The sequence below is a fragment of the Rhinichthys klamathensis genome, unplaced genomic scaffold, assembly GCF_029890125.1.
Source record: "Rhinichthys klamathensis goyatoka isolate OS25496 unplaced genomic scaffold, OSU_Roscu_1.1 h1tg000343l_1, whole genome shotgun sequence".
Classification (NCBI taxonomy): domain Eukaryota; kingdom Metazoa; phylum Chordata; class Actinopteri; order Cypriniformes; family Leuciscidae; genus Rhinichthys; species Rhinichthys klamathensis.
In genome coordinates, this window is record NW_026606857.1 from 131,116 (window position 1) to 151,504 (window position 20,389).

General features: G+C 36.5%; 2 protein-coding genes across 2 annotated transcripts in view; one reads left to right on the forward strand and one right to left on the reverse strand.

Annotated features, from left to right (window-relative positions):
* lpcat1 (lysophosphatidylcholine acyltransferase 1) overlaps nt 1–4,044 on the forward strand; it is a 48,419-nt gene extending 44,375 nt beyond the window's left edge. The window contains exons 11-14 of the mRNA XM_056272702.1: nt 2,029–2,182; nt 2,329–2,421; nt 2,575–2,716; nt 3,661–4,044. Of these exons, the coding sequence (XP_056128677.1) occupies nt 2,029–2,182; nt 2,329–2,421; nt 2,575–2,716; nt 3,661–3,857 (586 nt within the window). The 3' untranslated portion in view covers nt 3,858–4,044. The remainder of the gene's footprint in view (nt 1–2,028; nt 2,183–2,328; nt 2,422–2,574; nt 2,717–3,660) is intronic.
* Nucleotides 4,045–14,241: 10,197 nt separating this feature from the next.
* On the reverse strand, nt 14,242–19,063 carry nrsn1l (neurensin 1-like). The gene is made up of 3 exons (XM_056272703.1): nt 18,966–19,063; nt 17,049–17,235; nt 14,242–14,727 (listed from the first exon to the last, which is right to left on the reverse strand). Exons 1-3 carry the CDS (start codon nt 19,025–19,027, stop codon nt 14,326–14,328), a joined length of 651 nt encoding a protein of 216 aa, XP_056128678.1. The 5' UTR covers nt 19,028–19,063; the 3' UTR covers nt 14,242–14,325.
* Nucleotides 19,064–20,389: the final 1,326 nt, after the last annotated feature.

Here is a 20,389-nt window from a genome sequence, read left to right on the forward strand (position 1 = left end):
TACAGCAGTGGGCTGGTTTGTACTGGTGCTTATCATCTGGCAGTGAACATGCTGCCCTCTAGTGAATATGATGAGGAAACACAATCAACAAACATGGCTTGCTGTAATAAGGGTCAAACTATAACATTCTTTGAGCATCAAAGGTGAATAAAAATTGGCTTTGGCAAGTAAATAAAACGGTAAATTGCCAGTAATTCAGTCTAATTATGTATCTTATACTACTACTACTACTACTACTACTACTACATCATCATAATCATAATAATAATAAGTGAAGTAAGCAAATAAAACCAGAGACATACACTACTTTTTAAAGTTTGGAATCACTTTTGAAATGTTATTTTTAAGAAATTGATACACTTATTCACCTAGGATGCGTTCAATTACAATAAAGACATTTACAGTACTGTACATTCTTGACAAAAAATAACAAAGGTTTATGGTCGGTATATACAGTCACAGGCAGTACTGATGAACCAATGTAAATCTCAAAGAATTGCAACGTTAAAAGAAGTCCTCGTCTCAAGCTTCTTTCTCTACTCTAGAATAATTGATCTGATGTTTGTTAAACTTAAACTCGAGAAAATTAGCAAATGGGATTAACTAGACCAGTATCGTCCTCTTGGAGGGTTACGGCCCCAGTGCCTAAAGCACTAGCGTCCACTTCTAATTTGAATGGACGGGTGAAATCCTGAGCGGCAAGTCTTAGGCTATCAAAATGGTTTGATTTTGGTAAGATTCCTTCTTACTTTTTTGAAGGAAGTCTCTTATGCTTACCAAGGCTGCATTTATTTGATCATAAATACAGTAATATTGTGGATATTATTACATTTTAAAATGACTGTTTCTATTATAATATATTTAACATTTTATTTTTTAAATTGATGAATTTTTTAGCAGCCATTATTTCAGTCTTCAGTGTCACATGGTCATTTTGCAAAAACAAATCAATATCAATGTTTGAAAACAGTTGTGCTGCTTAATATTTTTTCTGATTTACAACCATGATACATTTTTTTTTCTGAATTCTTTGAGTGTAAAGTTCAAAAATATATAATTTATTTGAAATGGAAAACATTTGTAACATAAATGTCTTTTGTTTCCATTTTGATAAATAGAATATATAAAAAAATAAAAAATAATTAATACGTATTACACATTACATTTCCCAAAAATGTTTTTCTTCAAACTCAGAAGAATCCTCCACATAGACCATATGCAGTCAGTTTATTAAGAGGTTCAACTGAAGTTTAAACTCATGCATTCTGCTGTGCTTCCCGTAGGTGTTATTGGCCTGTAGGATGCTTCTTCAAACTGTTCCCACTATAACTCAAAGCTTCAAACTTGGATTCATTCATCTAGAATACTCTTTTTGCAAACTTTTACCATTCAGTCTTTGTTCCTTTGCCCATCCTCTCCCTTTTCTTCTTTTTTTTTTTCTGCCAGTGTCAGATGTGACTGTTTCTTTGAAACTCTTAAAAGCCCAGTATCTCAGAGTCTTCTCTCCACGGTTAGTGATGAAAAGCTGTTTAGTGTGTACAGTTCAATGTAGCCGCCAGCTGAGCACCAGTAAGGGGTCTGTTTCTCAAACTAGAGACCCTGATGTTCTTGTCCTCTTGTTATTCTGGGTCGTCCACTTCTCTCCCTGTGCTGGTTAGATCCATTTTGCTTTCTTCTTTTAAGACAGTAGTTCATGGAACAACCTTCATCTCTCAAAATAACAATTCACTGAGTTTCTAGAGAAATATTTCTCTTTTTTTTTTTTTTTAACCAAAAAGTGACTTGTTAGAAATGCAAGTGTACTCAATACTTTTAAAGATATATATAATTGTATCGTTGCGGTTCATTAGACAACACAAGGATTAAAAAAAGGACGTAGTAGTAGTATGTAAGATTTTCTAGGTTGAAACAATTGAATATTTTAACTAGTCTTACATTTTCTCAGTTCACCAGCCAGTGGCACATTTGGTTTATAATACTACTAATAAAAAAGTTAATAATGAATGATTTTTTTGTCCTCTCTCTTAGACTGAAGACGAGGGTCACTGATGAAGTCCTGCATGAAGAAGCCTCCAGGGCCCTTAAGATGTGTGGAAGCAGGCTGGATCTGGAGGGATTTGCTCAGTACCTGAATAAATCCATGACAGAAGCAGTCCAGGACATCTTCTCTCTTTTTGAGGAGGTTAAACATTTATCAAATGTTCTTTATTAGAGAGTGACTGTATGGAAAGCAAATGAACTTGCATTTCAAACAGATCAGTTGTAATCAGTTATGCATTTACATGATGTCTGTCAGACTGTGATGACATTTGAATGAATTATTTCCAGCATGGGAAGATGGATGTGAGAGAGTATGTCATCGCCCTGTCAGTGGTTTGTAGACCTTTCAGATATCTGGAGACCATTAAACTGGCCTTTGGGGTGAGTTGACTTTCTGAAATCTCTCGTTGTTTCAAATAGACAAGATCTCACACATTAAATGTGCAGTATAATATATTCTGCTTAATAGATTATAGTTATTAATATGTATTTGTAAGCGAGACATTTAACATTTGAACTTTTCCTTGTGTCCAGATGTTTGAAGCACAGGAGGATGGAGCAGTTGTAGAAGATGAGCTGGCCATCATTTTGAAAACGGCTCTAGGCATTGGAGATTTTGCCGTTTGCGATCTCTTCAGGGCCATAGATTGCCAAGACAAAGGGAAGATCACATTTGGTAGGACCCTTTACTTTAATTTACATGTTGAATGTTATTGTCTGATTGCTTAGGTGTTTGTGCTTGCTTTATTATAAACACAAAATTCTCAACATTAGGAAATTAAAACTTCTTTGCTACTTCAATCCTTGTGTTCCGTTGAGATCGGCTTCACTTCATCATTGTTTGGGGTCACAGTGAGCAAAATGATCAAATGAATAGTTCTCTGGTCCTTGATTTTAATTGGCTGAAAATTCTAAGAAAAAAAGGGGCTTATTGTTTCCTTATAATTACAAAGTTATATTTAATAGAATTACATTTTCTGTTAAAGACAACATGAAATGACATTTACACTTCAATTTTGAGTAAAATATTATTGAGTGAGAATTACTGTAGCCTGGAATTTGATTTAATCTATTGGCATTCAGTTAGATTGAAGTCGATGTGGCTCTAGTGATGTTTGCATTGATGGAAAAAAAATCTATATTTAACAAGGTTACTTATTACAGAAATAATATACTGTTCAGTTCACAGTATATATTTTTAATGTTTTGGACACTGAAATGCATGTTAATTACAATTCAATGAAAATATATTATAGTTTAAATATATATTATTAAATGCACTTTATATTGAACTTTAGAGGGGATCACTAAAAAGGACCCAAGAACATCTTTACATGTAATTTCATAATTGCTTCTAATTACACATTTGTAATGATAAAGTTGCAATTTAGTAAATATATATCTAAAATATATTACCTTTCAATGTAATATTAAATAAGTTATTTTTTAAGTTTTGAAGTTCACTAATTCGCTAAAATTTTGCCCTTTTTTCTTGAAAAAATAATGTATGAAATGGAGACCCGATTATTATGTTTTTTCATCAAATTGAATTAATTAAATTTGTCTCATATATTATATTTGGTATGTATTACCTTGTAAACATGCTATGTTTTGTGGCAGATGATTTTTGCCGGTTTATGGAGAATTGTCCTGATTTTGTGGAGCAGTACCACTGTCTCCTTGAGCCAATCCCTCAACACTCCAGAGAATCCACTTCACCCTCAGAGTCTCGGCCTTCAACTAACGGCTTCTGTGCTGACTTCAGCCCTCGAGATCCAAACACTCACAGTGCTGCACACAGCAAGAAACAGGACTAAAAGCAGCTTTTACTATCACAGCCTGTCACCCTCAGTGTGGAAGGGTATTTTTGTGTGCATGTGTGTACTTCTGTGTGCAGGAGAGGTGATGACAGACGCTATCTTGAAGTTGAATCGGAATTTGCATCTGGGTACATTACCCCAGGGATTTTTTTTTTTTTCAAGAGATCTGTTCAAAATCTTCAAGACGGTCTTACGAATGGAAACCAAACTGACTACATTTGAATGCCTTGCATTTTTTTCTTTCCTTTTTTCTTTTTTGAGAGATTATTACAGATTTTCTATATAAAGTATTGTTTTCTTTATAAAATGAGCGTGTGGTTTTAATATATGCAGAAAACCAAACAAGTCTCGGCTGATGTCTTTCAGGGTGTTGAGGTGCAATATTACAAAACACACCACCATGTGCTTCACAAATATATTGGTAAAAAGAAAATTTGAGTGAACCTGTAAATGTCTCGGGTTTGTTTTTTAGACAAAAGGAATTCCTTCATTAATAAATCCGATTAAGTAACTCAAATATGTCTGATGTTATTACTAAAAACAAATTCACACTATTACATGAAATGGTAATGAAACCCTAAAACATATTTTTTTATATGTTTACAGATATGGACATGAAAAACAACAATAGCACTTATATTTATTTATTTTTTTATTTTATTTTTTTATTTTTTTCACCTCCACCCCCCCCCCCCCCCCCCCCCCCTCTTTATTTATTTATTTATTTATTTTTGTTTTAAAACTTATATTTATTATTAAAGGAAAAGTTTCTCTCTCTCTCTCTCTGAGCTATTTTGTTATTTCGGTCTAAAAAGCAAAGTTTAACTAAAAATGACGAAAGTGTGGTATATGCGTTAATTCGAAGTGGTGATTGGCTTCCACTGCCGGTGTTGTGCCGAATTTCGACCCCCGCCAAATTATTACCCCCCTAGCATTGGTAGGTTTAGGATTAGTTGTGGGGGAGGGGTTAGGATTAGGGGCGGGGTTGAGATTAGGCAATCAGGTACTGACTTCAACGAGGGGGGTAATAATTTGGCAGGGGGTCGAAATTCCGGTAAGTGCGTTTCAAGTTTTTATTCACATATTTAATCTAGTGAACATGAACCAGTACCGTGTATTCGCAGATAATCACGCCTTCTTCAAATGAAATATGCAAATAAGGACATTAATACAGCCGTACGTTAGATCAGATTTGTTTTCTGATGCACAGAAGACAATGATGTTGACCGAAAATTCAAAGTAGCCTACAATGGACAAAAACAAGTAGCCAACTATTCATGCCTTTATTCTTTCTGTTAAACTGGCGTGTGTCGTTTGTTCAGAGACACTTTAAGACGAATGCGTGTTTAAGAACACCATATTACTGGTAGCCTGTCCTGTTTAAAATCACAAAATGATTTTCTGGTTAAGTCATCTACATTTTTTTTCTTTCTTTTATATGAATAATACATTTTTTTCTTCAATGACTTCAATGGTTGTTCACTGCTTTATGGGTAAAATAAATGTACTTTTTTTATTACTGACCTTTTAAAATTAAAGATTATTATGCAACAAACGACCCAACTACTCAGGCATTGACGGCTCCAAAAAAAAAGAAGAACGAAATTCCAGTGGAGTTTATTTATTAGCAGTGTAGGACTTCACCACAAAGGGGCGCAATATTCAAGAGAGTGAATTCGAATCATTTTAGGACATTGCGCTGGGTTTCTTTGTGATGATAGTAGTTAGAGAATGTTTCAGCTTTTGACTTTGGAGGATGAGACAATGTTGCTTTTGGAAGCCCCTCCTTGGATTTGACGCCATAGAGTTACTGAGCCCGAGCGTATGATTTATTTTTTATATATAAAAAATAAATCAATACATTTGAAATGGTATCATTCAGGGTAATACCACGTTTAATTATTTATTTAAATTATTTTCTTTGTGAAAGGTAGTTTTTTTTATTTTTAATGCTTATAAGCTGTTTGTGGTATTTTGACCCCAAATGACGTTTGCTGAAATAAAATAATAATAATACATTTAAAATATCCTTTCATCTGATTGGCACTTGATGTCGTGGTTGACAATTTCTAGCACTATAAATAAATAAATAGGAATGATATCTGGTTGTATGTTGGCATGAAACTGCTCAGGATTATTATACTTTTTTTTTAAATGTAGACACCTTAAATCTTCCCAACACTGCACAAATGTAGAGTCAAAACATAAAGTGAGTGATATTACGTGTTTAAAAAAAGAAAGAATAAAAAAGTAGGCCTATGTTATTACATGTTACAAAAACACATTTTATTGCCTGGGGTCTCTGGAGACCCCAACACCCTGAGTGTACATTAAAAATGAATAGCTTATAAGGGTTTATAATAGAATGCCATAAGCATAGAATATTTAACCTTGCTGATACAATTGTTTCTTCATTATTCTTGAACATGATTCACTGTTTTCATTCACTTTCACACGTATAGTCGTGCACATTTTCTCCCATTTCCTTTCTCTGTTCTTCCTCTCGCTCTATTTTTTCTTCCCTCACCCACCTTTTTCTTCCACTCCTCTCCTCTCTGATCTGTCACCTAAGCATACGATGTAAACACATGATGTCATTTGTTAGAGAAACTTACATAAAGGAATGTTTCGCTGCACCACAGGGAGGCGCTATAACATTAACAAAACGCCCCAAATCATCTGGAAAGACCGCAAGAAAAAGCATTACATCATCCCTGTTGTAAAAATAGACTAAGAATTGCTTCTTGAGTTCTTGAAAGTGGAGCATTTTGCCACCTGTGTCCAAGCTGTTAATAGATAATGACATCATCTGAAACGGCTCACGGAAAGCAGGATTTGACACACAGATGGACTGAATGGATGAAGTTGCTATGCAACCTGGTCATCTGAATTAACCAAAGTGCCCTTGAAATTCTCCCTCAGTGTAATTCTTTGTTCTTCGCTTTCCTTTTACATGAATGGACGGAGCAGAGTCACATTAGTATGGTCTGACAGAATGTGTGAGCTAGTCGAATGTGAATTCTGAAAGGTCATTTGCTTATTCAGCTCACTGTTGTAATATCTGTGGATTGACATAGGACTATTCAGAGCATTGGCACTAAATTCATGGAAAATATTTCAGTCTTGTAAAGATCTGAATGAATGATCATTCTGTAAAACAGATGTGTTATTGATATGTATGCACAATGTGATCAACTGCAAGACCACGGCGTAATCACTGATATAAATGATACACATTTACATTTAAAATGTACAAAATGTCAAGTCACCTTTATTTATAGTGCTTTACACAACACAAGGTGTTTCAAAGCAGCTTCGCTGTAAAAAAACATAAGCTGCTTCAAATATTAATTCTGCTGTAAAGCGGCTCTACACACAATAGTGTTATTTATTTAGCTCAAGTCAGTTCAGTGTTGATTTGCTTCGGTTAAGTAAGCGTGTAATGTTCATCAATTATGAAATTAGTTCAATGTGAACTTGTGTGTTCCATTTTCTGGAAATTCAGATTTCGTCCCCTTGGAATGATAAGGTTCTATCTGACATGTTTGTCAAAATTTAGTTATTCACATATTCTTATTCTGTGACCACTTCTTTACATTATGTGATGTTGTTTTTTAAGTTGTGTACATTTTGGAACTTTTTATTTAGAAAATAAAAAGGTTCTTTCTACACAGTCAAATGGAATGCAAAAACTTTAAAGTTCAATATCTCAAAACTGCTCAGAATGCAGATAGAACCTTATAATTCCAAGGGGACGATTTCCAAACTGTCGAATATCCTATAAGACTCTGGGAAAAAGTCACCCAATCCTGAATCTAAAGGTTACATATAATCGTACAAGCCTACAATATGATGGTATCAAAGACCGTTTGAAGAAATGACTGCGTCTACATCTGAATCCACAAACGTTTGTATAGTATCAGTCCGACCCCGCGACATGTCCATCCTTATGGCGGGCATTAATATGATAATGATGTGGAATATGGAGGGTGATATTTGGAAAGCATACGTTTCATCTCGTCTGTCTGTCCCTCTCCATGTATAATCACTCTCTGCCCGTGTTTGATGAGCAGGAAGAATTTCATTAAACCGCCGATATGGACTAGTCTCATTCACCGTGCCTTCAGGCTTCCTCCAAGAATCTGCCAACATATATATGTGTGTGCCGCTATTCATATATGCAAACATTTCTGTCAAATCTCTCAGCACCTGACAGCAGTGTGAACCCAATAAACCAGAGGCAGATAAGAGCTGGCGTCAGTAGGCAGAACTAATATTATTTGTGCAGTGGAAAGCGTTTATCTGTCACGGACTGAGAATTGATGGTTTTGTGTCACTTTTGTTTAATAATGATGTGGTAATCTCAATATGCCCACTGGCTCGGGCTCTATTAAAGTTCAAAAGATTATCCAAATTAAAATCTCATTTGAAATATTGCTTTTTCCCAATATTTTGACTGGAGGTGGATTCTATTGGATGCGATATTTCTCACTTAGCAATCCAATTAACATTTTATGTTTGACAAACTGCAACGATGGCAAATAGGACCGGGGCTGTGCGACTGTGAAATCTTATAATGGGTCTTTCAAAGATACTGAACTAGCTGCAATAAAACTTTTTTTTTTTTTTTTTTCACGACAGACGAGATTTAAATATGGCCCTCAATGTGATGACTCAAATGTGGCTGTCACTAAACAAAAGCAGAAAAATAGTTTCCGTATCTTTGCGGTGACAGCGGATGTCAGAGCCCTTATCACGAAGACAGATTTCCATTCACCGTTGCATAACATTGAATTAGCTTTAGTGATTGCTTGCCAGAACGCGTCTACTTGGTGTGTGTCTTTGTCACATCACGGGTGATCACAGTGTGACTCTGAACAAATGAAATGGACTTGATCACCTGTCAGCTGCTCTCTTATCCAACTGCATTTAGTAATTATATAGTTATTTACACTATAAACTTTATACTATATACATTCACTGTCCACCTTTTAGGGACACCTGTTCAACTGTTTGTTACATATGGCAGCAACTCAATGCATTTAGGCATGTAGACAAAGTCAAGACAATCTGCTGAAGTTTAAACTGAACATCATGTGGAAAAAAAAGTGATTTAAGTGACTTTGAACGTGATTGAACATGGTTGTTGCTGCCAGACGGGTTGGTCTGAGTATTTCAGAAACTGAGGCTACTATCCACACAGGCTCACTAAAATTCAGTGATTGGAAAAAACGTTGCCTGGTCTGATGAGTCTCAATTTCTGCTGCGACATTCAAATGGTATAGGGTCAGAATTTGGCATAAACAGCATGAAAGCATGGATCCATCCTGCCTTGCATCAACTGTTCAGGCTGCTGGTGGTGGTTTAATGGTGTGTTGGATATTTTCTTGGCACACGTTGGGCCTCTTAGTACCAATTGAGCATCGTTTAAACGTCACAGCCTACCTGAGTATTGTTGCTGATCATGTCCATCCCTTTATGACCACAGTGTACATCTTCTGACGATTACTTCCAGCAGGATAACATGCCATTTGACAAAGCTTAAATCATCTCAAACTGATCTCAAAGTTCACTATACTGTTCACTAAATGGCCTCCACAGGCACCAGATCTCAATCTGCATCGCTGGATGTGCAGCCGACAAATCTGCAGCAACTGTGTGATGTTGTCATGTCAATGTGGACCAAAATCTCAGAGGAATGTTTACAGCACCTCGTTGAATCTATGCCACGAAGAATTAAGGCAGTTCTGAAGGCAAAAGGGAGTTCATTTATTATTACTATTTTTAACGACTAGTAAAGACATCAAACTATGAAATTGAACAAATAGAAGTTTTGTTGACCATGTTTTGGATGGTTTCCTTCATTATCTGGTAACCAGCCACTTTGAATGAATGACATATGCAGTTTCAACAAAAATCATCTCAAATATTTTTAGCATCATGAAGAAAAATAATTTAATAGAATTCAATAATAATAATAATAAATAAGTGTTTTCAAAATTGGTAAAATGTGCAAAATACTGTTTGCATTACTAGAGATGCAGACATAATTCAGTATCTAGAGAATATAGAAAACAGCACTTGTCAGATATTCCATATTAAAAAATTAAAATGTAAAAATATTCTAAGAGTGGTTTTTAACACTGTATCTGTTAATGTTGCATGCTATTGCATCAGTTAATCGTTCTACTTATTGGATAAGAAGTGTCATAGACCTCAATTATCTCACATTCTTAAATAAAGCATTAGAGATGTTGCATTTTAGAGTCTTTTATGGATAAATAGCAATAGGCTCTTTATTGTGGTTTGAAACCTTGAGCGTATCAGCATCACTCAACAGTGCCAAGAGTTCATAGGTTCAATGAATTTCTCCTGTGTGCAGTTTCTCAGAGCAGTGAGTCATTTTCCACAGCTCAGTCAATGGAGCATGTCAGTTTCGTCTCATTTCCCCACCTCACACTGAACAGACTGCTCTGGTGTCACAGACCCTCCATGTGTCCGCCTGTCTCTCTACTCCATGCAGCCTGAGCTTAGATACAGTTGTGAGTTGTCGGTTAATGACATGTAGTAAAACACCTGAGTGACGGATGTACTGAAAAACTGACCTAAAGGGATAATTCACACAAAAATTCTGTGATCATTTAATCACCCTCATATCATTCTAAAATTGCATGATTTTCTTTATTCTGCAGGACAAAAAAAAAAAAAAAAATTTTGAAGAATGTTTCAGCTGTCAAAGAGCCAAACTCAAAATTAACTAAACTGGGACCCAGACAGCAGCATAATGTCGGCCCAGATCCGGCCCGAATCTGGTACACATGGATTCCACACGTACCAGATCTGGGCCGACACTATGTTGGTACATTCCAATTCATTGTATATTGTATACAGAGGCTATTTCAAATATATGGTGCCACATACCTCAAACATCAGCCAAAGTTCAAAGAATATAGGGCCTGTCCCAATACACACACTTACAGTCTTGGCCACTTGAGCACGTGAGAGAAAGTGAGACCGCCCCAGATCTGATAAATGCCAAAGCTCAGTGCCATTTATGCACACTAAATTCACACTGTCTCTAATAACGCTATGGACTGATATTGTAGGCTGTGTATCCCATCATTCGTCATGTCCAGGAAAACTCATGAATTCGAGAAAAACTGTAAGTTAACTTACCAAACATCCAAACCAATGTGTCCTAAATGCACTTTTTGTATGTGTGTAGTACTGTGTGTGTACATATGATGATACTGTATTTTACCAGCTGAGAACTCACGAAGACATTATAAATGTGTAAAGGAATCGAAACTTTACAGGTGCAGGAATTCCTCTGTTGCACACATAAAAGTTCTGCTTCAAGGAGACGCAGATCCAATGCTTGTACCAAACTGTTTTGGGCAACATTGCTACTAGCATTGCGTTCTTTTTAGGGTGGCATCTGGTGACATAACATCCTGTTTTGGTTTGTTTAGAGTCTGAACACACCCTTAAAGTGCAAGTGCATATAAAAATTATGTAAATAAAGCTCTGTAAAAAAAAAAAATGCTACTTGATTTTTACAACACTATAAGTGTGTCCTCTTGGGTAATCTAAAGTTCTACACACACTTGCGGGCTTCTCGCCCATTTGAACACTTGAGTCAAATACAGGAAATATGTCAAGTGGCCACAGACAAGTGGTTAAGACCACAGGTGTGGTATTAGGGCAGGGTCAACAAAAGGCTGTGAGTTCGGTTGTACACGTTCGAAACATTCATGAATTATACTTTGGGTTAACATCAAATCTCATTGGTTCTCGGATATCACATGAGCAAACGTAATGCCGTTTGTGGTTTGCCATATTTGATGTAGACTTTGCGTGCATTGTTTTGAATGATATGAGAGTGAAGACTGAAAATTGCAATCTGTCTACCAGAATAGGATGAGTAAATGATGAGAGAATTTTTGGGTGAAGTGTTCTTTGAAACAACACGCTCAGAGTGGGATTTAAACCGGCATGGGAGGCTATAAAGGACGCAGTCTCTAGTACACCTCTTGAGGCCAGGTGAGTGAGGTTTACACGCAGAGCTCTTACTAGCTTGCCTCCATTACACTCACCCCCCTAAACCTCACTTGCATGGGTCACGGCACCAAATGTAACCGGTCCTACTCGAACCACTCCGAGCAGGATTCGAAGCGGTGTGATGTGTACACTACAAAAAAGAACCTTTTGTGCAGTGGAAAGGATCCATGAATGTTAAAGGTTCTTTGTGGAACCATCAATGCCAATAAAGAAACCTTTATTTTTAAGTGTTGGTTAAACATTTCATTAGGCAGAAATAAACTTAGAACTTAGAATTTAGATGCACCACCATTGGTACCATGACTAACCAACGCCTGTACCCCTAAACCCTATTCCCAACATTAAAAAAGATTCAAGTGGGCAGTTTATCCTGAGTGCTAGGGCCTATTTTCAGTACACCTAGGCACACGTCAACACGCTGTAGCGTTCATCTGATTTGGATTTTCTAAACAAACGTGTTAACAAGCTGCCAACACATTTCAGGCATCAAGCACATGACCTAAAGCTGAAGACAAACAACATTTCTTCCCATCTCACTCTTGTTTTCTGGGTAAGCGTAGCCGCAGAGGAGTGAACGATCCTTGATGATGGCTCTACATGTGTGGAGCACTGGTTAATTGATTGTTAACAGCCCACGTACTGTGAGCTATGACTGTTATATGAGAAGGTGACTCACGGCGAGCCCTCGCGAGACAAAGAAAGAGGAAGAACGCAGTTTTGTGGAAGCAGGGAACAGAGCTGGGATGAGTCATCGCTGTTTCCTGCATCTATTTACAGTCACTCAAACGACCTACAGATAGACAACGCTTTACAATATGAAAAGAGATGTCTGTTTTTCATAAAAGATCACATCTTTCTGAGTGTGGCTTTCATTTCATTACCACCATCAATGAATGAAAAGGTGTAGATGAGGATGATCTGTCAGAAAAAAAAATACACCAAAAGAGAAGTGGATTAAGTATGCTGACATTGATTTATTGGGCTTGTTTAGAGAAGAGCATTTAAATACATTAACATAATGAGACAATAAGACTGTAGACAATTAAGGTGTTGTGTACAGTAAATCCCATTTAGCCTCTCACATTCTATTTAACTGCAGCTGTTGAAAGAGTAAGATAGAAAGAGAAAATTTGTACCTGATATCTTATACATAGCAGAATATCTGATAGAAAAGATGTCAGGGATCCAGAAATATAGACATTAAGAGTAGGTTTGTGCATATTTCTATGACAGACCTGCATTTTCTACAGTGTTTGCAAGGCAGCACTGTATTGCTATTCCTCAAACATTGTGGTTATATGGCTTTTTCTAAACTCTAAACCTCTTCCTAAATGAACATAACATCAGACTCCATTCCAACTTGTGCTCAAAAACGTTTGCATTCCAAATGACATAACCACGGAGCCCCCCTAGTCCCACTTTGTCAAAAAAAAATGTATTATAACTATCTCGTGGCCTCAAGATAAGTAACTCGTGGCCTCATGATACTATCTCGTGGCCTCAAGATAGTATCTTGAGGCCACGAGTTACTATCTTGAGGCCACGAGATAGTATCTTGAGGCCACGAGTTACTATCTTGAGGCCACGAGATAGTATCTTGAGGCCACGAGTTACTATCTTGAGGCCACGAGATAGTATCTTGAGGCCACGAGATAGTATCTTGAGGCCACGAGTTACTATCTTATAGTTATAATATTTTTTTTGACAAAGTGGGACTAGGGGGGCTCCGTACATAACAGTAACATTGTAAAGTATTACAATTTAAAAGAACCGTTTCCATGTTTGAATTATTTTAAAATGTAATTTATTGCTGTGATGGCAAAGCTGAATTTTCAGTATCATAACTCCAGTCTTCGGTGTCACATGATCCTTCAGTAATCATTCAAAATGCTGTTTTGCTGCTTGTGAAACATTTCATTTTATTATCAATGTTGAAAAAAGTTGTGCTGAAACCATGATTTTAAGGATTTTTTGATGAATAGTAAGGTCAAAAGAACCACATTTTTTTTTTAAAGAATCTTTTGTAACATAAATGTATTTATTATACTATAATATACTATAACTTTTGAGCAACTTAATGCATAATCGCTGAATAAAAGTATTCATTTCTTTAAAAAAAATATTTTTACTCAAAAGCTTTCTTTTGCTGCCTTGCAACCACTTAGTGGCTGTTCATTTGATCAATACTGAAATGTAGAAAAATACAAAACTTATTTCGAACGACGATTATACAAGGACAACAGATGGCACAGGTTTGCTCTACTAATAATTAATAATTTAAGGCTCTTATCACACAATTATCAAACACAAATAAGACACTCCCAAATTTCTCATTGAAATAAACAAGGAGCTTTTGCTGATTGTTTTGACAGCACTCTTGAACGGGCATTGTCAAACAGCTCTTTTATGAGCACTTCTGAACTTTATCGTCCCTAGCAAGAGGAGATACTACTCCTTCACCAGAGGCCGGACTGGGAGGCTTCATTACAGGGTCTGCTGGGCTTCTCATTGCGCTCACGACTCTGCTCCCCCCCTTCCGTTCTCCTTTGGAGTCTTCCTTTTTTGTGGGAGTTGTGGAGAAGTTAGACGTCAGGATTCCACCTGCCATCAGAACCCCGCCCAGAGTGAGAAGCCCCGTCCCGACCAGAACACATATGTGTAGCGAGTGATTGTGGCGCATGGCCTGGCGGTCCACGAACAGCAGTTCGCCTTCACCGAAAGCCTCAATGCGAGTGGGGATGGCATAGCCCACAGTCATGATCACCAGCCCCACTGTCAGGAGTACCACACCAACCGCAAGTGTGACCTAAGAGTGAACAAAAGAGTGCTCTTCATTCTCTTGTTGGTTCTATTGACCCTACGACAGCGGTTAACCACAGCCACAGCTTTTCAAGGGCGAGTAATCTTTCTATGTCCGTCAAATAAAACAACCACCAGAATAAATTACTTAAAAGGCATTTCATCATAGTTTATCATCAGAGTCAGAATTCAAAATCAGAAAGCACCAGCTTGTTGAAACACTAAACATAATGGTAGAAGGCAAGTAAACAATGGAAATCCGAAACATACAAGTGTCAAGAAGTCAGACAGTTGCCATGCCAGAAACATTGACATTAACATTAATTGACATTGACACGCGTAATGGACAATTTGCAGGTGCAAATGGAGTAAATGTTGTCTTTTTTGTGTTTTCCTTAAAATAAAATAAACTTTGGCTGCATGTCACATTACTTCTCAGAGCTCTTAAAAATCCATTCGGCATGTTTGTTTTACAAATAAAACCACATAATCCACACATTAAATGAAATCATTAGTGTCTTGGATGAAGCCTATGTGCATTTACTCTAACAGCAGGTAGGAATATACGGAGGAAATAAACTCGATTTCTAGTTTAGGATCCTGCTCGATTTAGCTAACTTTGAAGCACAATGCCATATAAAAATCTTTGTAATCGCCTGAATCTAGCGTCCAAACAGCTTTATTCGTAAAGTATTTTTATTTTTGGAGAAACAGATTCACGTATATGTAAAATAAATGTCGACGTCATAAAAAAAAAAGTATTATCCAATTTTTACATTTTTTATGATTAATACTGGCTGATTTCATGAAAAGGAATAAACAAACTCTATAAAAGGGAAATTTTTTTCACTTTTTTAACTTTAGTTAGTGTGTAATGTTGCTGTTTGAGCATAAACAACATCTGCAAAGTTACAAAGTTCAAAGCGAAGGGAGATATTTTCTTTTACAGAAATCGCTTTTTAAAGGGGTCCTCGGATGCCCATTTTCCACAAGTTGGTATGATTCTTTAGGGTCTTCATGTAAAGTGTGTAACATACTTTCATTAAAATTCCTCAATGGTGGTGTAAAACAACACCCTTTTTACCTCCTCAAAAACAGCTTTGTTCACAGCGACCAGTTTCGGTGCATGTCTCTTTAAATGATAATGAGCAACTGCTCACCCCACCCCTCTCTTCCGTGGGGCGTGTCGACACAAGGCAAGTAAAGCCTTGGCAGACAGAATACAAATGGCTGAGGGCAGAAATAGGCGAATACTGGACAGTCCGTTAGCGGTCGTGGGCGGAGCAGAAAATCCAAACGGCTTGATTATTGAGAGTGTTTAGGCATTTTGAGGATTTTAAAAAAAATGAGTGAATGGATTTTTTTCATTGTATGGTGGTTGTGTCCACACACTGCAAAGGCACATTTATATGCAAACACCATATAAAAGTGAATTTTGCATCCGATGACCCCTTTAAGGACTACAACAAACTGCTCGTAGGGACTACAATGAGCTTCTTCACGGGTTAGTGACATCACTAACCCTAAAATGTACATAAACCCCGACCCCAGGAACGCGATTTATAGATTATCATGACAGAATATGCTAATCAATGAGTAGAAAATAGTTAACTCCACATTAGCTACGTAAATTCATCAACTAACCATTCAGAAATGTCCTGTTGCGTTCTACATGTCACTTCTTCTTGACTCTCTCATCTCCGATTTGAACATAAAAGGCTTAACAGTTTCTGAAATTTTTCAGCTCTTGAAGCAGCGATTTGATTGGCTATTTGGGCCATCACTCATTTATCTTTTGTAAAGTCAATAGACATTTCACAAAGTTTTACTGTAAAAAAAATGATATGATCAATCAGTTATGACAACATATGTTTTTACATTGCTTTAACTCATCAAAATAAGTTAAGCAATTTTCAACTTTTTTTACAAGTTATACAAGATTCAACTAATTTTTAAGTCAGTTTAATGTAATTTAAGTTGAAATGACTTAAACATCCAAGTTGATTGTACTTAAAAATTTGAGGCAGCAACTTTTTTTTTACAGCGTTGGTTAAGTTTATAAGACCAGTCAAGACAGAAAAGTGTCTGAAGGGTAGTTGATGATTGACAGTTTGTTTGTGATGCGAATCTGAACGTGACCAGCTTTTGATGCACATAAGTTTCAAAACAGCATAACACATTCTGAAAGACCAGAGGGGGCAAAGTGTAGTCAATCGAATTTAGTTTTGGACTCAAGCAAACATGCCAACAGTGAAAACAACATTAAATGAGGACTTTGGATCTCTTCTACAGAAAAGTGCAAAACACAACAAAACTTCTCTCTGATACCTTCCAGAAGCCTGAGCTCCACCGCAGCGGTGATCTCTGGCCCTGAAAGTCCTCCTGCTGCTCCCTCATTGAGGCTGTGCACTCCTCGTAGAAGTGGTGTAAATAGGAGCGCACTCCGAAAACACGACAGCCGGAGTCGACCGCGTGACTGGACCCACAAACCTCAGAGCAAGAGGCCATTTCAGACCTGTGATTACAACCACACATCATTACAGACAAAAACACAAGACATCCCAAAACATTGAACCTTCTTATTTTGCTTGTCATTGAGTTATATAACAGTTTCCAGCATTTCTCAAGGTGACCTTAATTCATCTGTCTGTTTTTTTAAGTCAGCCTTTTCGGGTCTTAGATCAAATAGCCTACAATAGCGCAAATTGCTACTAAAAAGCTTAAAGTATATGCAAAATTGACAATTATTGTTTTTTTAATGGCAGTATTTATTATAAATGATTTATCTTTTCCTGATAAAATCAAGTCCCACCCTATATTTTTACTTGTTGATATATGTCACAATATGCAAGATTTTTTTCTGAATCTCAGCAGTATCCATGCTTAGGCTTACTACAGTTGATGGTGTAGAAGTGAAAAACCACCCACTGATACTCTCTAGAGTCATCAACACTCTCAAGAGCATCATTGAATCTAATTCATAATATTTCATACACACTTCCATTTGCATGCTATATATCCATAGATTCTAACATGGTACTACCTAATGATACGTTATATTTAACTGTACACTTAACTATACCCTTAAATTCTAGATTAAAAATGCAGTTTAAACAAAGAGTTTATTTGCTTTATAATTAAGCTTATTCATATTCTGAATACTCAGGAGGTAAATGGTTCATTAGCTAAAACTGAATATCAGAATAATGAACACAGAGGCTTAAAAAGAGAATTATGCAAATTAGTTCATAAATCATTTGCAGATTAGTCGTTCATATGCAAGGCATGGCGCACTTTTTGGTTGTGGTGGGGCAATTAATACACCCCTAAGAAAACATTGACTGGTATGTACAAGTTGTTTACATAAACATATATATATATATATATATATATATATATATATATATATGTTGTAAGAGTATTCACACACGTTTCGCCTACTATATAAATTGTAAACAATTTTCATAAATTGAGTTGGACTGATGAGGTAACCATAGCAACAACGGCAGACCGCAAAGATCATTATCAGAATCGGACCGTTCTTTGATCATAAAGTGGATTCATCACATATCACAAAAAGTCTAAGCTGACTACTTCGACGAACCGCTCACGAGAGGCATATAATTCCATAAAGCAAATCCAATGTGCATTCAGTGAATCTAGGCATATTATAAATGTTTACATTATCCCATCTATGACAAAGTGTTTATGAGAATGACTCACTATGCATGTTTATGCACAATTATGACAATAAGTGCAGCAAATATCAATCATACGACGTAACTCTGCTTCCATGACATTCAGAACACTCAAGATATTTTCTTATCTATATCTGAACGATCACATCCAGTGTCGTATGAGCAAACGTTTAACGTTATGCAAATAGGATTGTACAGAATCGTTACGTTTACTGCGATTAAATCAGGCGGATCCAGAGATGCTGAAATATTGGAGACAGACAGCAATAAACATGTCAATAAACGCCAAGTCAATAAAGAAGATTTAACGAGTCAGCGTAATTATATAAATCACAATGGCAACAGTACATTAAAATGCCACAGGCAACGGATATTGCTCATACGTCGCTATTAAAACTCATTTAAATGACACACTCGTATTATAGGCTGATCGTGTTCATAATGTCTATGATATGGCGCTTGCCAAGGAAACCGACAGCCTAACCTTTCTGTGCAAATGAATCATTTTTGTAAAATATAAAATAGGTCAAATAAATTTGGCTACTACCGAATGTTCAGTAATCGATCCTTGTTGCTTGTTTTCGTGTCTTCATCAGCCAAAGTTTGCATTTGCTGGAGCGCGCACAATGCGCATGCGCTGCTGATCTTCACAGCACATCTGACACTCACTGTATCTTTCCAGTTTTATTTACAATTGCGACATCTACGTAAAAAAAAATAAAAAAAATAACAATAACGAGCTCTTGATGAAGTCACATTTTAGAGCCTTCCAACCTGCACAACAGAGAACAATGTTTGTTTATTTCAAAGTGAACTCGAAATGTTCTTCATAGGTGAATACAACAAACAAATCAGAGATCTAGATGCTTCCAAATTTTGTGAATGTCTTCCTCAGCATATTATAAAAGAGATTTGGGGATTTTGGCAATCAATCGTTAGCCTAATCAATGGTTAATCAGTCAATCAATGTTGATTATATTGTGAGAAATCTGTAAATAGCTTAAATCATAGGCTACACTGTGTGATTTTAATATGCTGCAGATCTTTCTTCTTTTTTTTCAAACCATAAAATCAGTTTGAACATTGGCTTTTATTTGCATACAAAATGATACCACAGTCTTAGTAGAATTTTACTGGCATTTAACTAAATTGTACACGTGTTTGGTGAATTTAACTTTCACTTGGGAAAGTATCAATGTGATAGGCTATCATGTGTGTTTTTGTCAGAATGCAAAACATATAGCGTGGTGACTGTATGTGCCCTTTCCCCCCCATGAATTATACAGGATATGTCAATAACACCCATTCATATTAAAAGTTATTTAAGCCTAAAGCTATAAATTGCTTTTTGCTCCCCGCCTTTAACTTTGAGAACCGAGAAAGAGATGTGATAAAAATTCCTCAAAGTTTTAAGTGCTCTCAGAGCATTTGTTAGCTACGTTGCAACACCATAAGCCATGTTCAAGGTTGTACATCTATTATGAGGCTCTGAATGATGGAAATTACATTTTTGTAGAAATTCCACAAACTCATCAAGTAGACCTAGCTAGTATTATGTCTGCACATTACAGCTAACCTTTGGATATGTTTTGTATGCTTAGAAAAGTGGATGTCCTCACATGACAGGTTATGTTCATGTTAACACACACTCTTACTTCTTCAGTCAATAAGTGTTATTTCCAAGGTTACACAAGCAGATACAAGAGGCATTCAGTATTTTCAAAGGGGCTTATGCAGAGACATTTTCCGTGTGGATGTAAATATTTCCTTACAAGTGTGACAAAAGGTCAGTAAAAAAAACACTGAAAATATGTCTTTGTAGGCTACCAATCACGTTCAAGGACTTACCAAGCATCCTTGCTGTTTTTGTTTGTCTTGTTGTGCAAAGCAAATGATTGGCTATAAAATAAAACAGCTTGTAGGCTACAACAAGGTGGAGAAAACGAGAATCGTGTCAGAATTCCTGTGGTA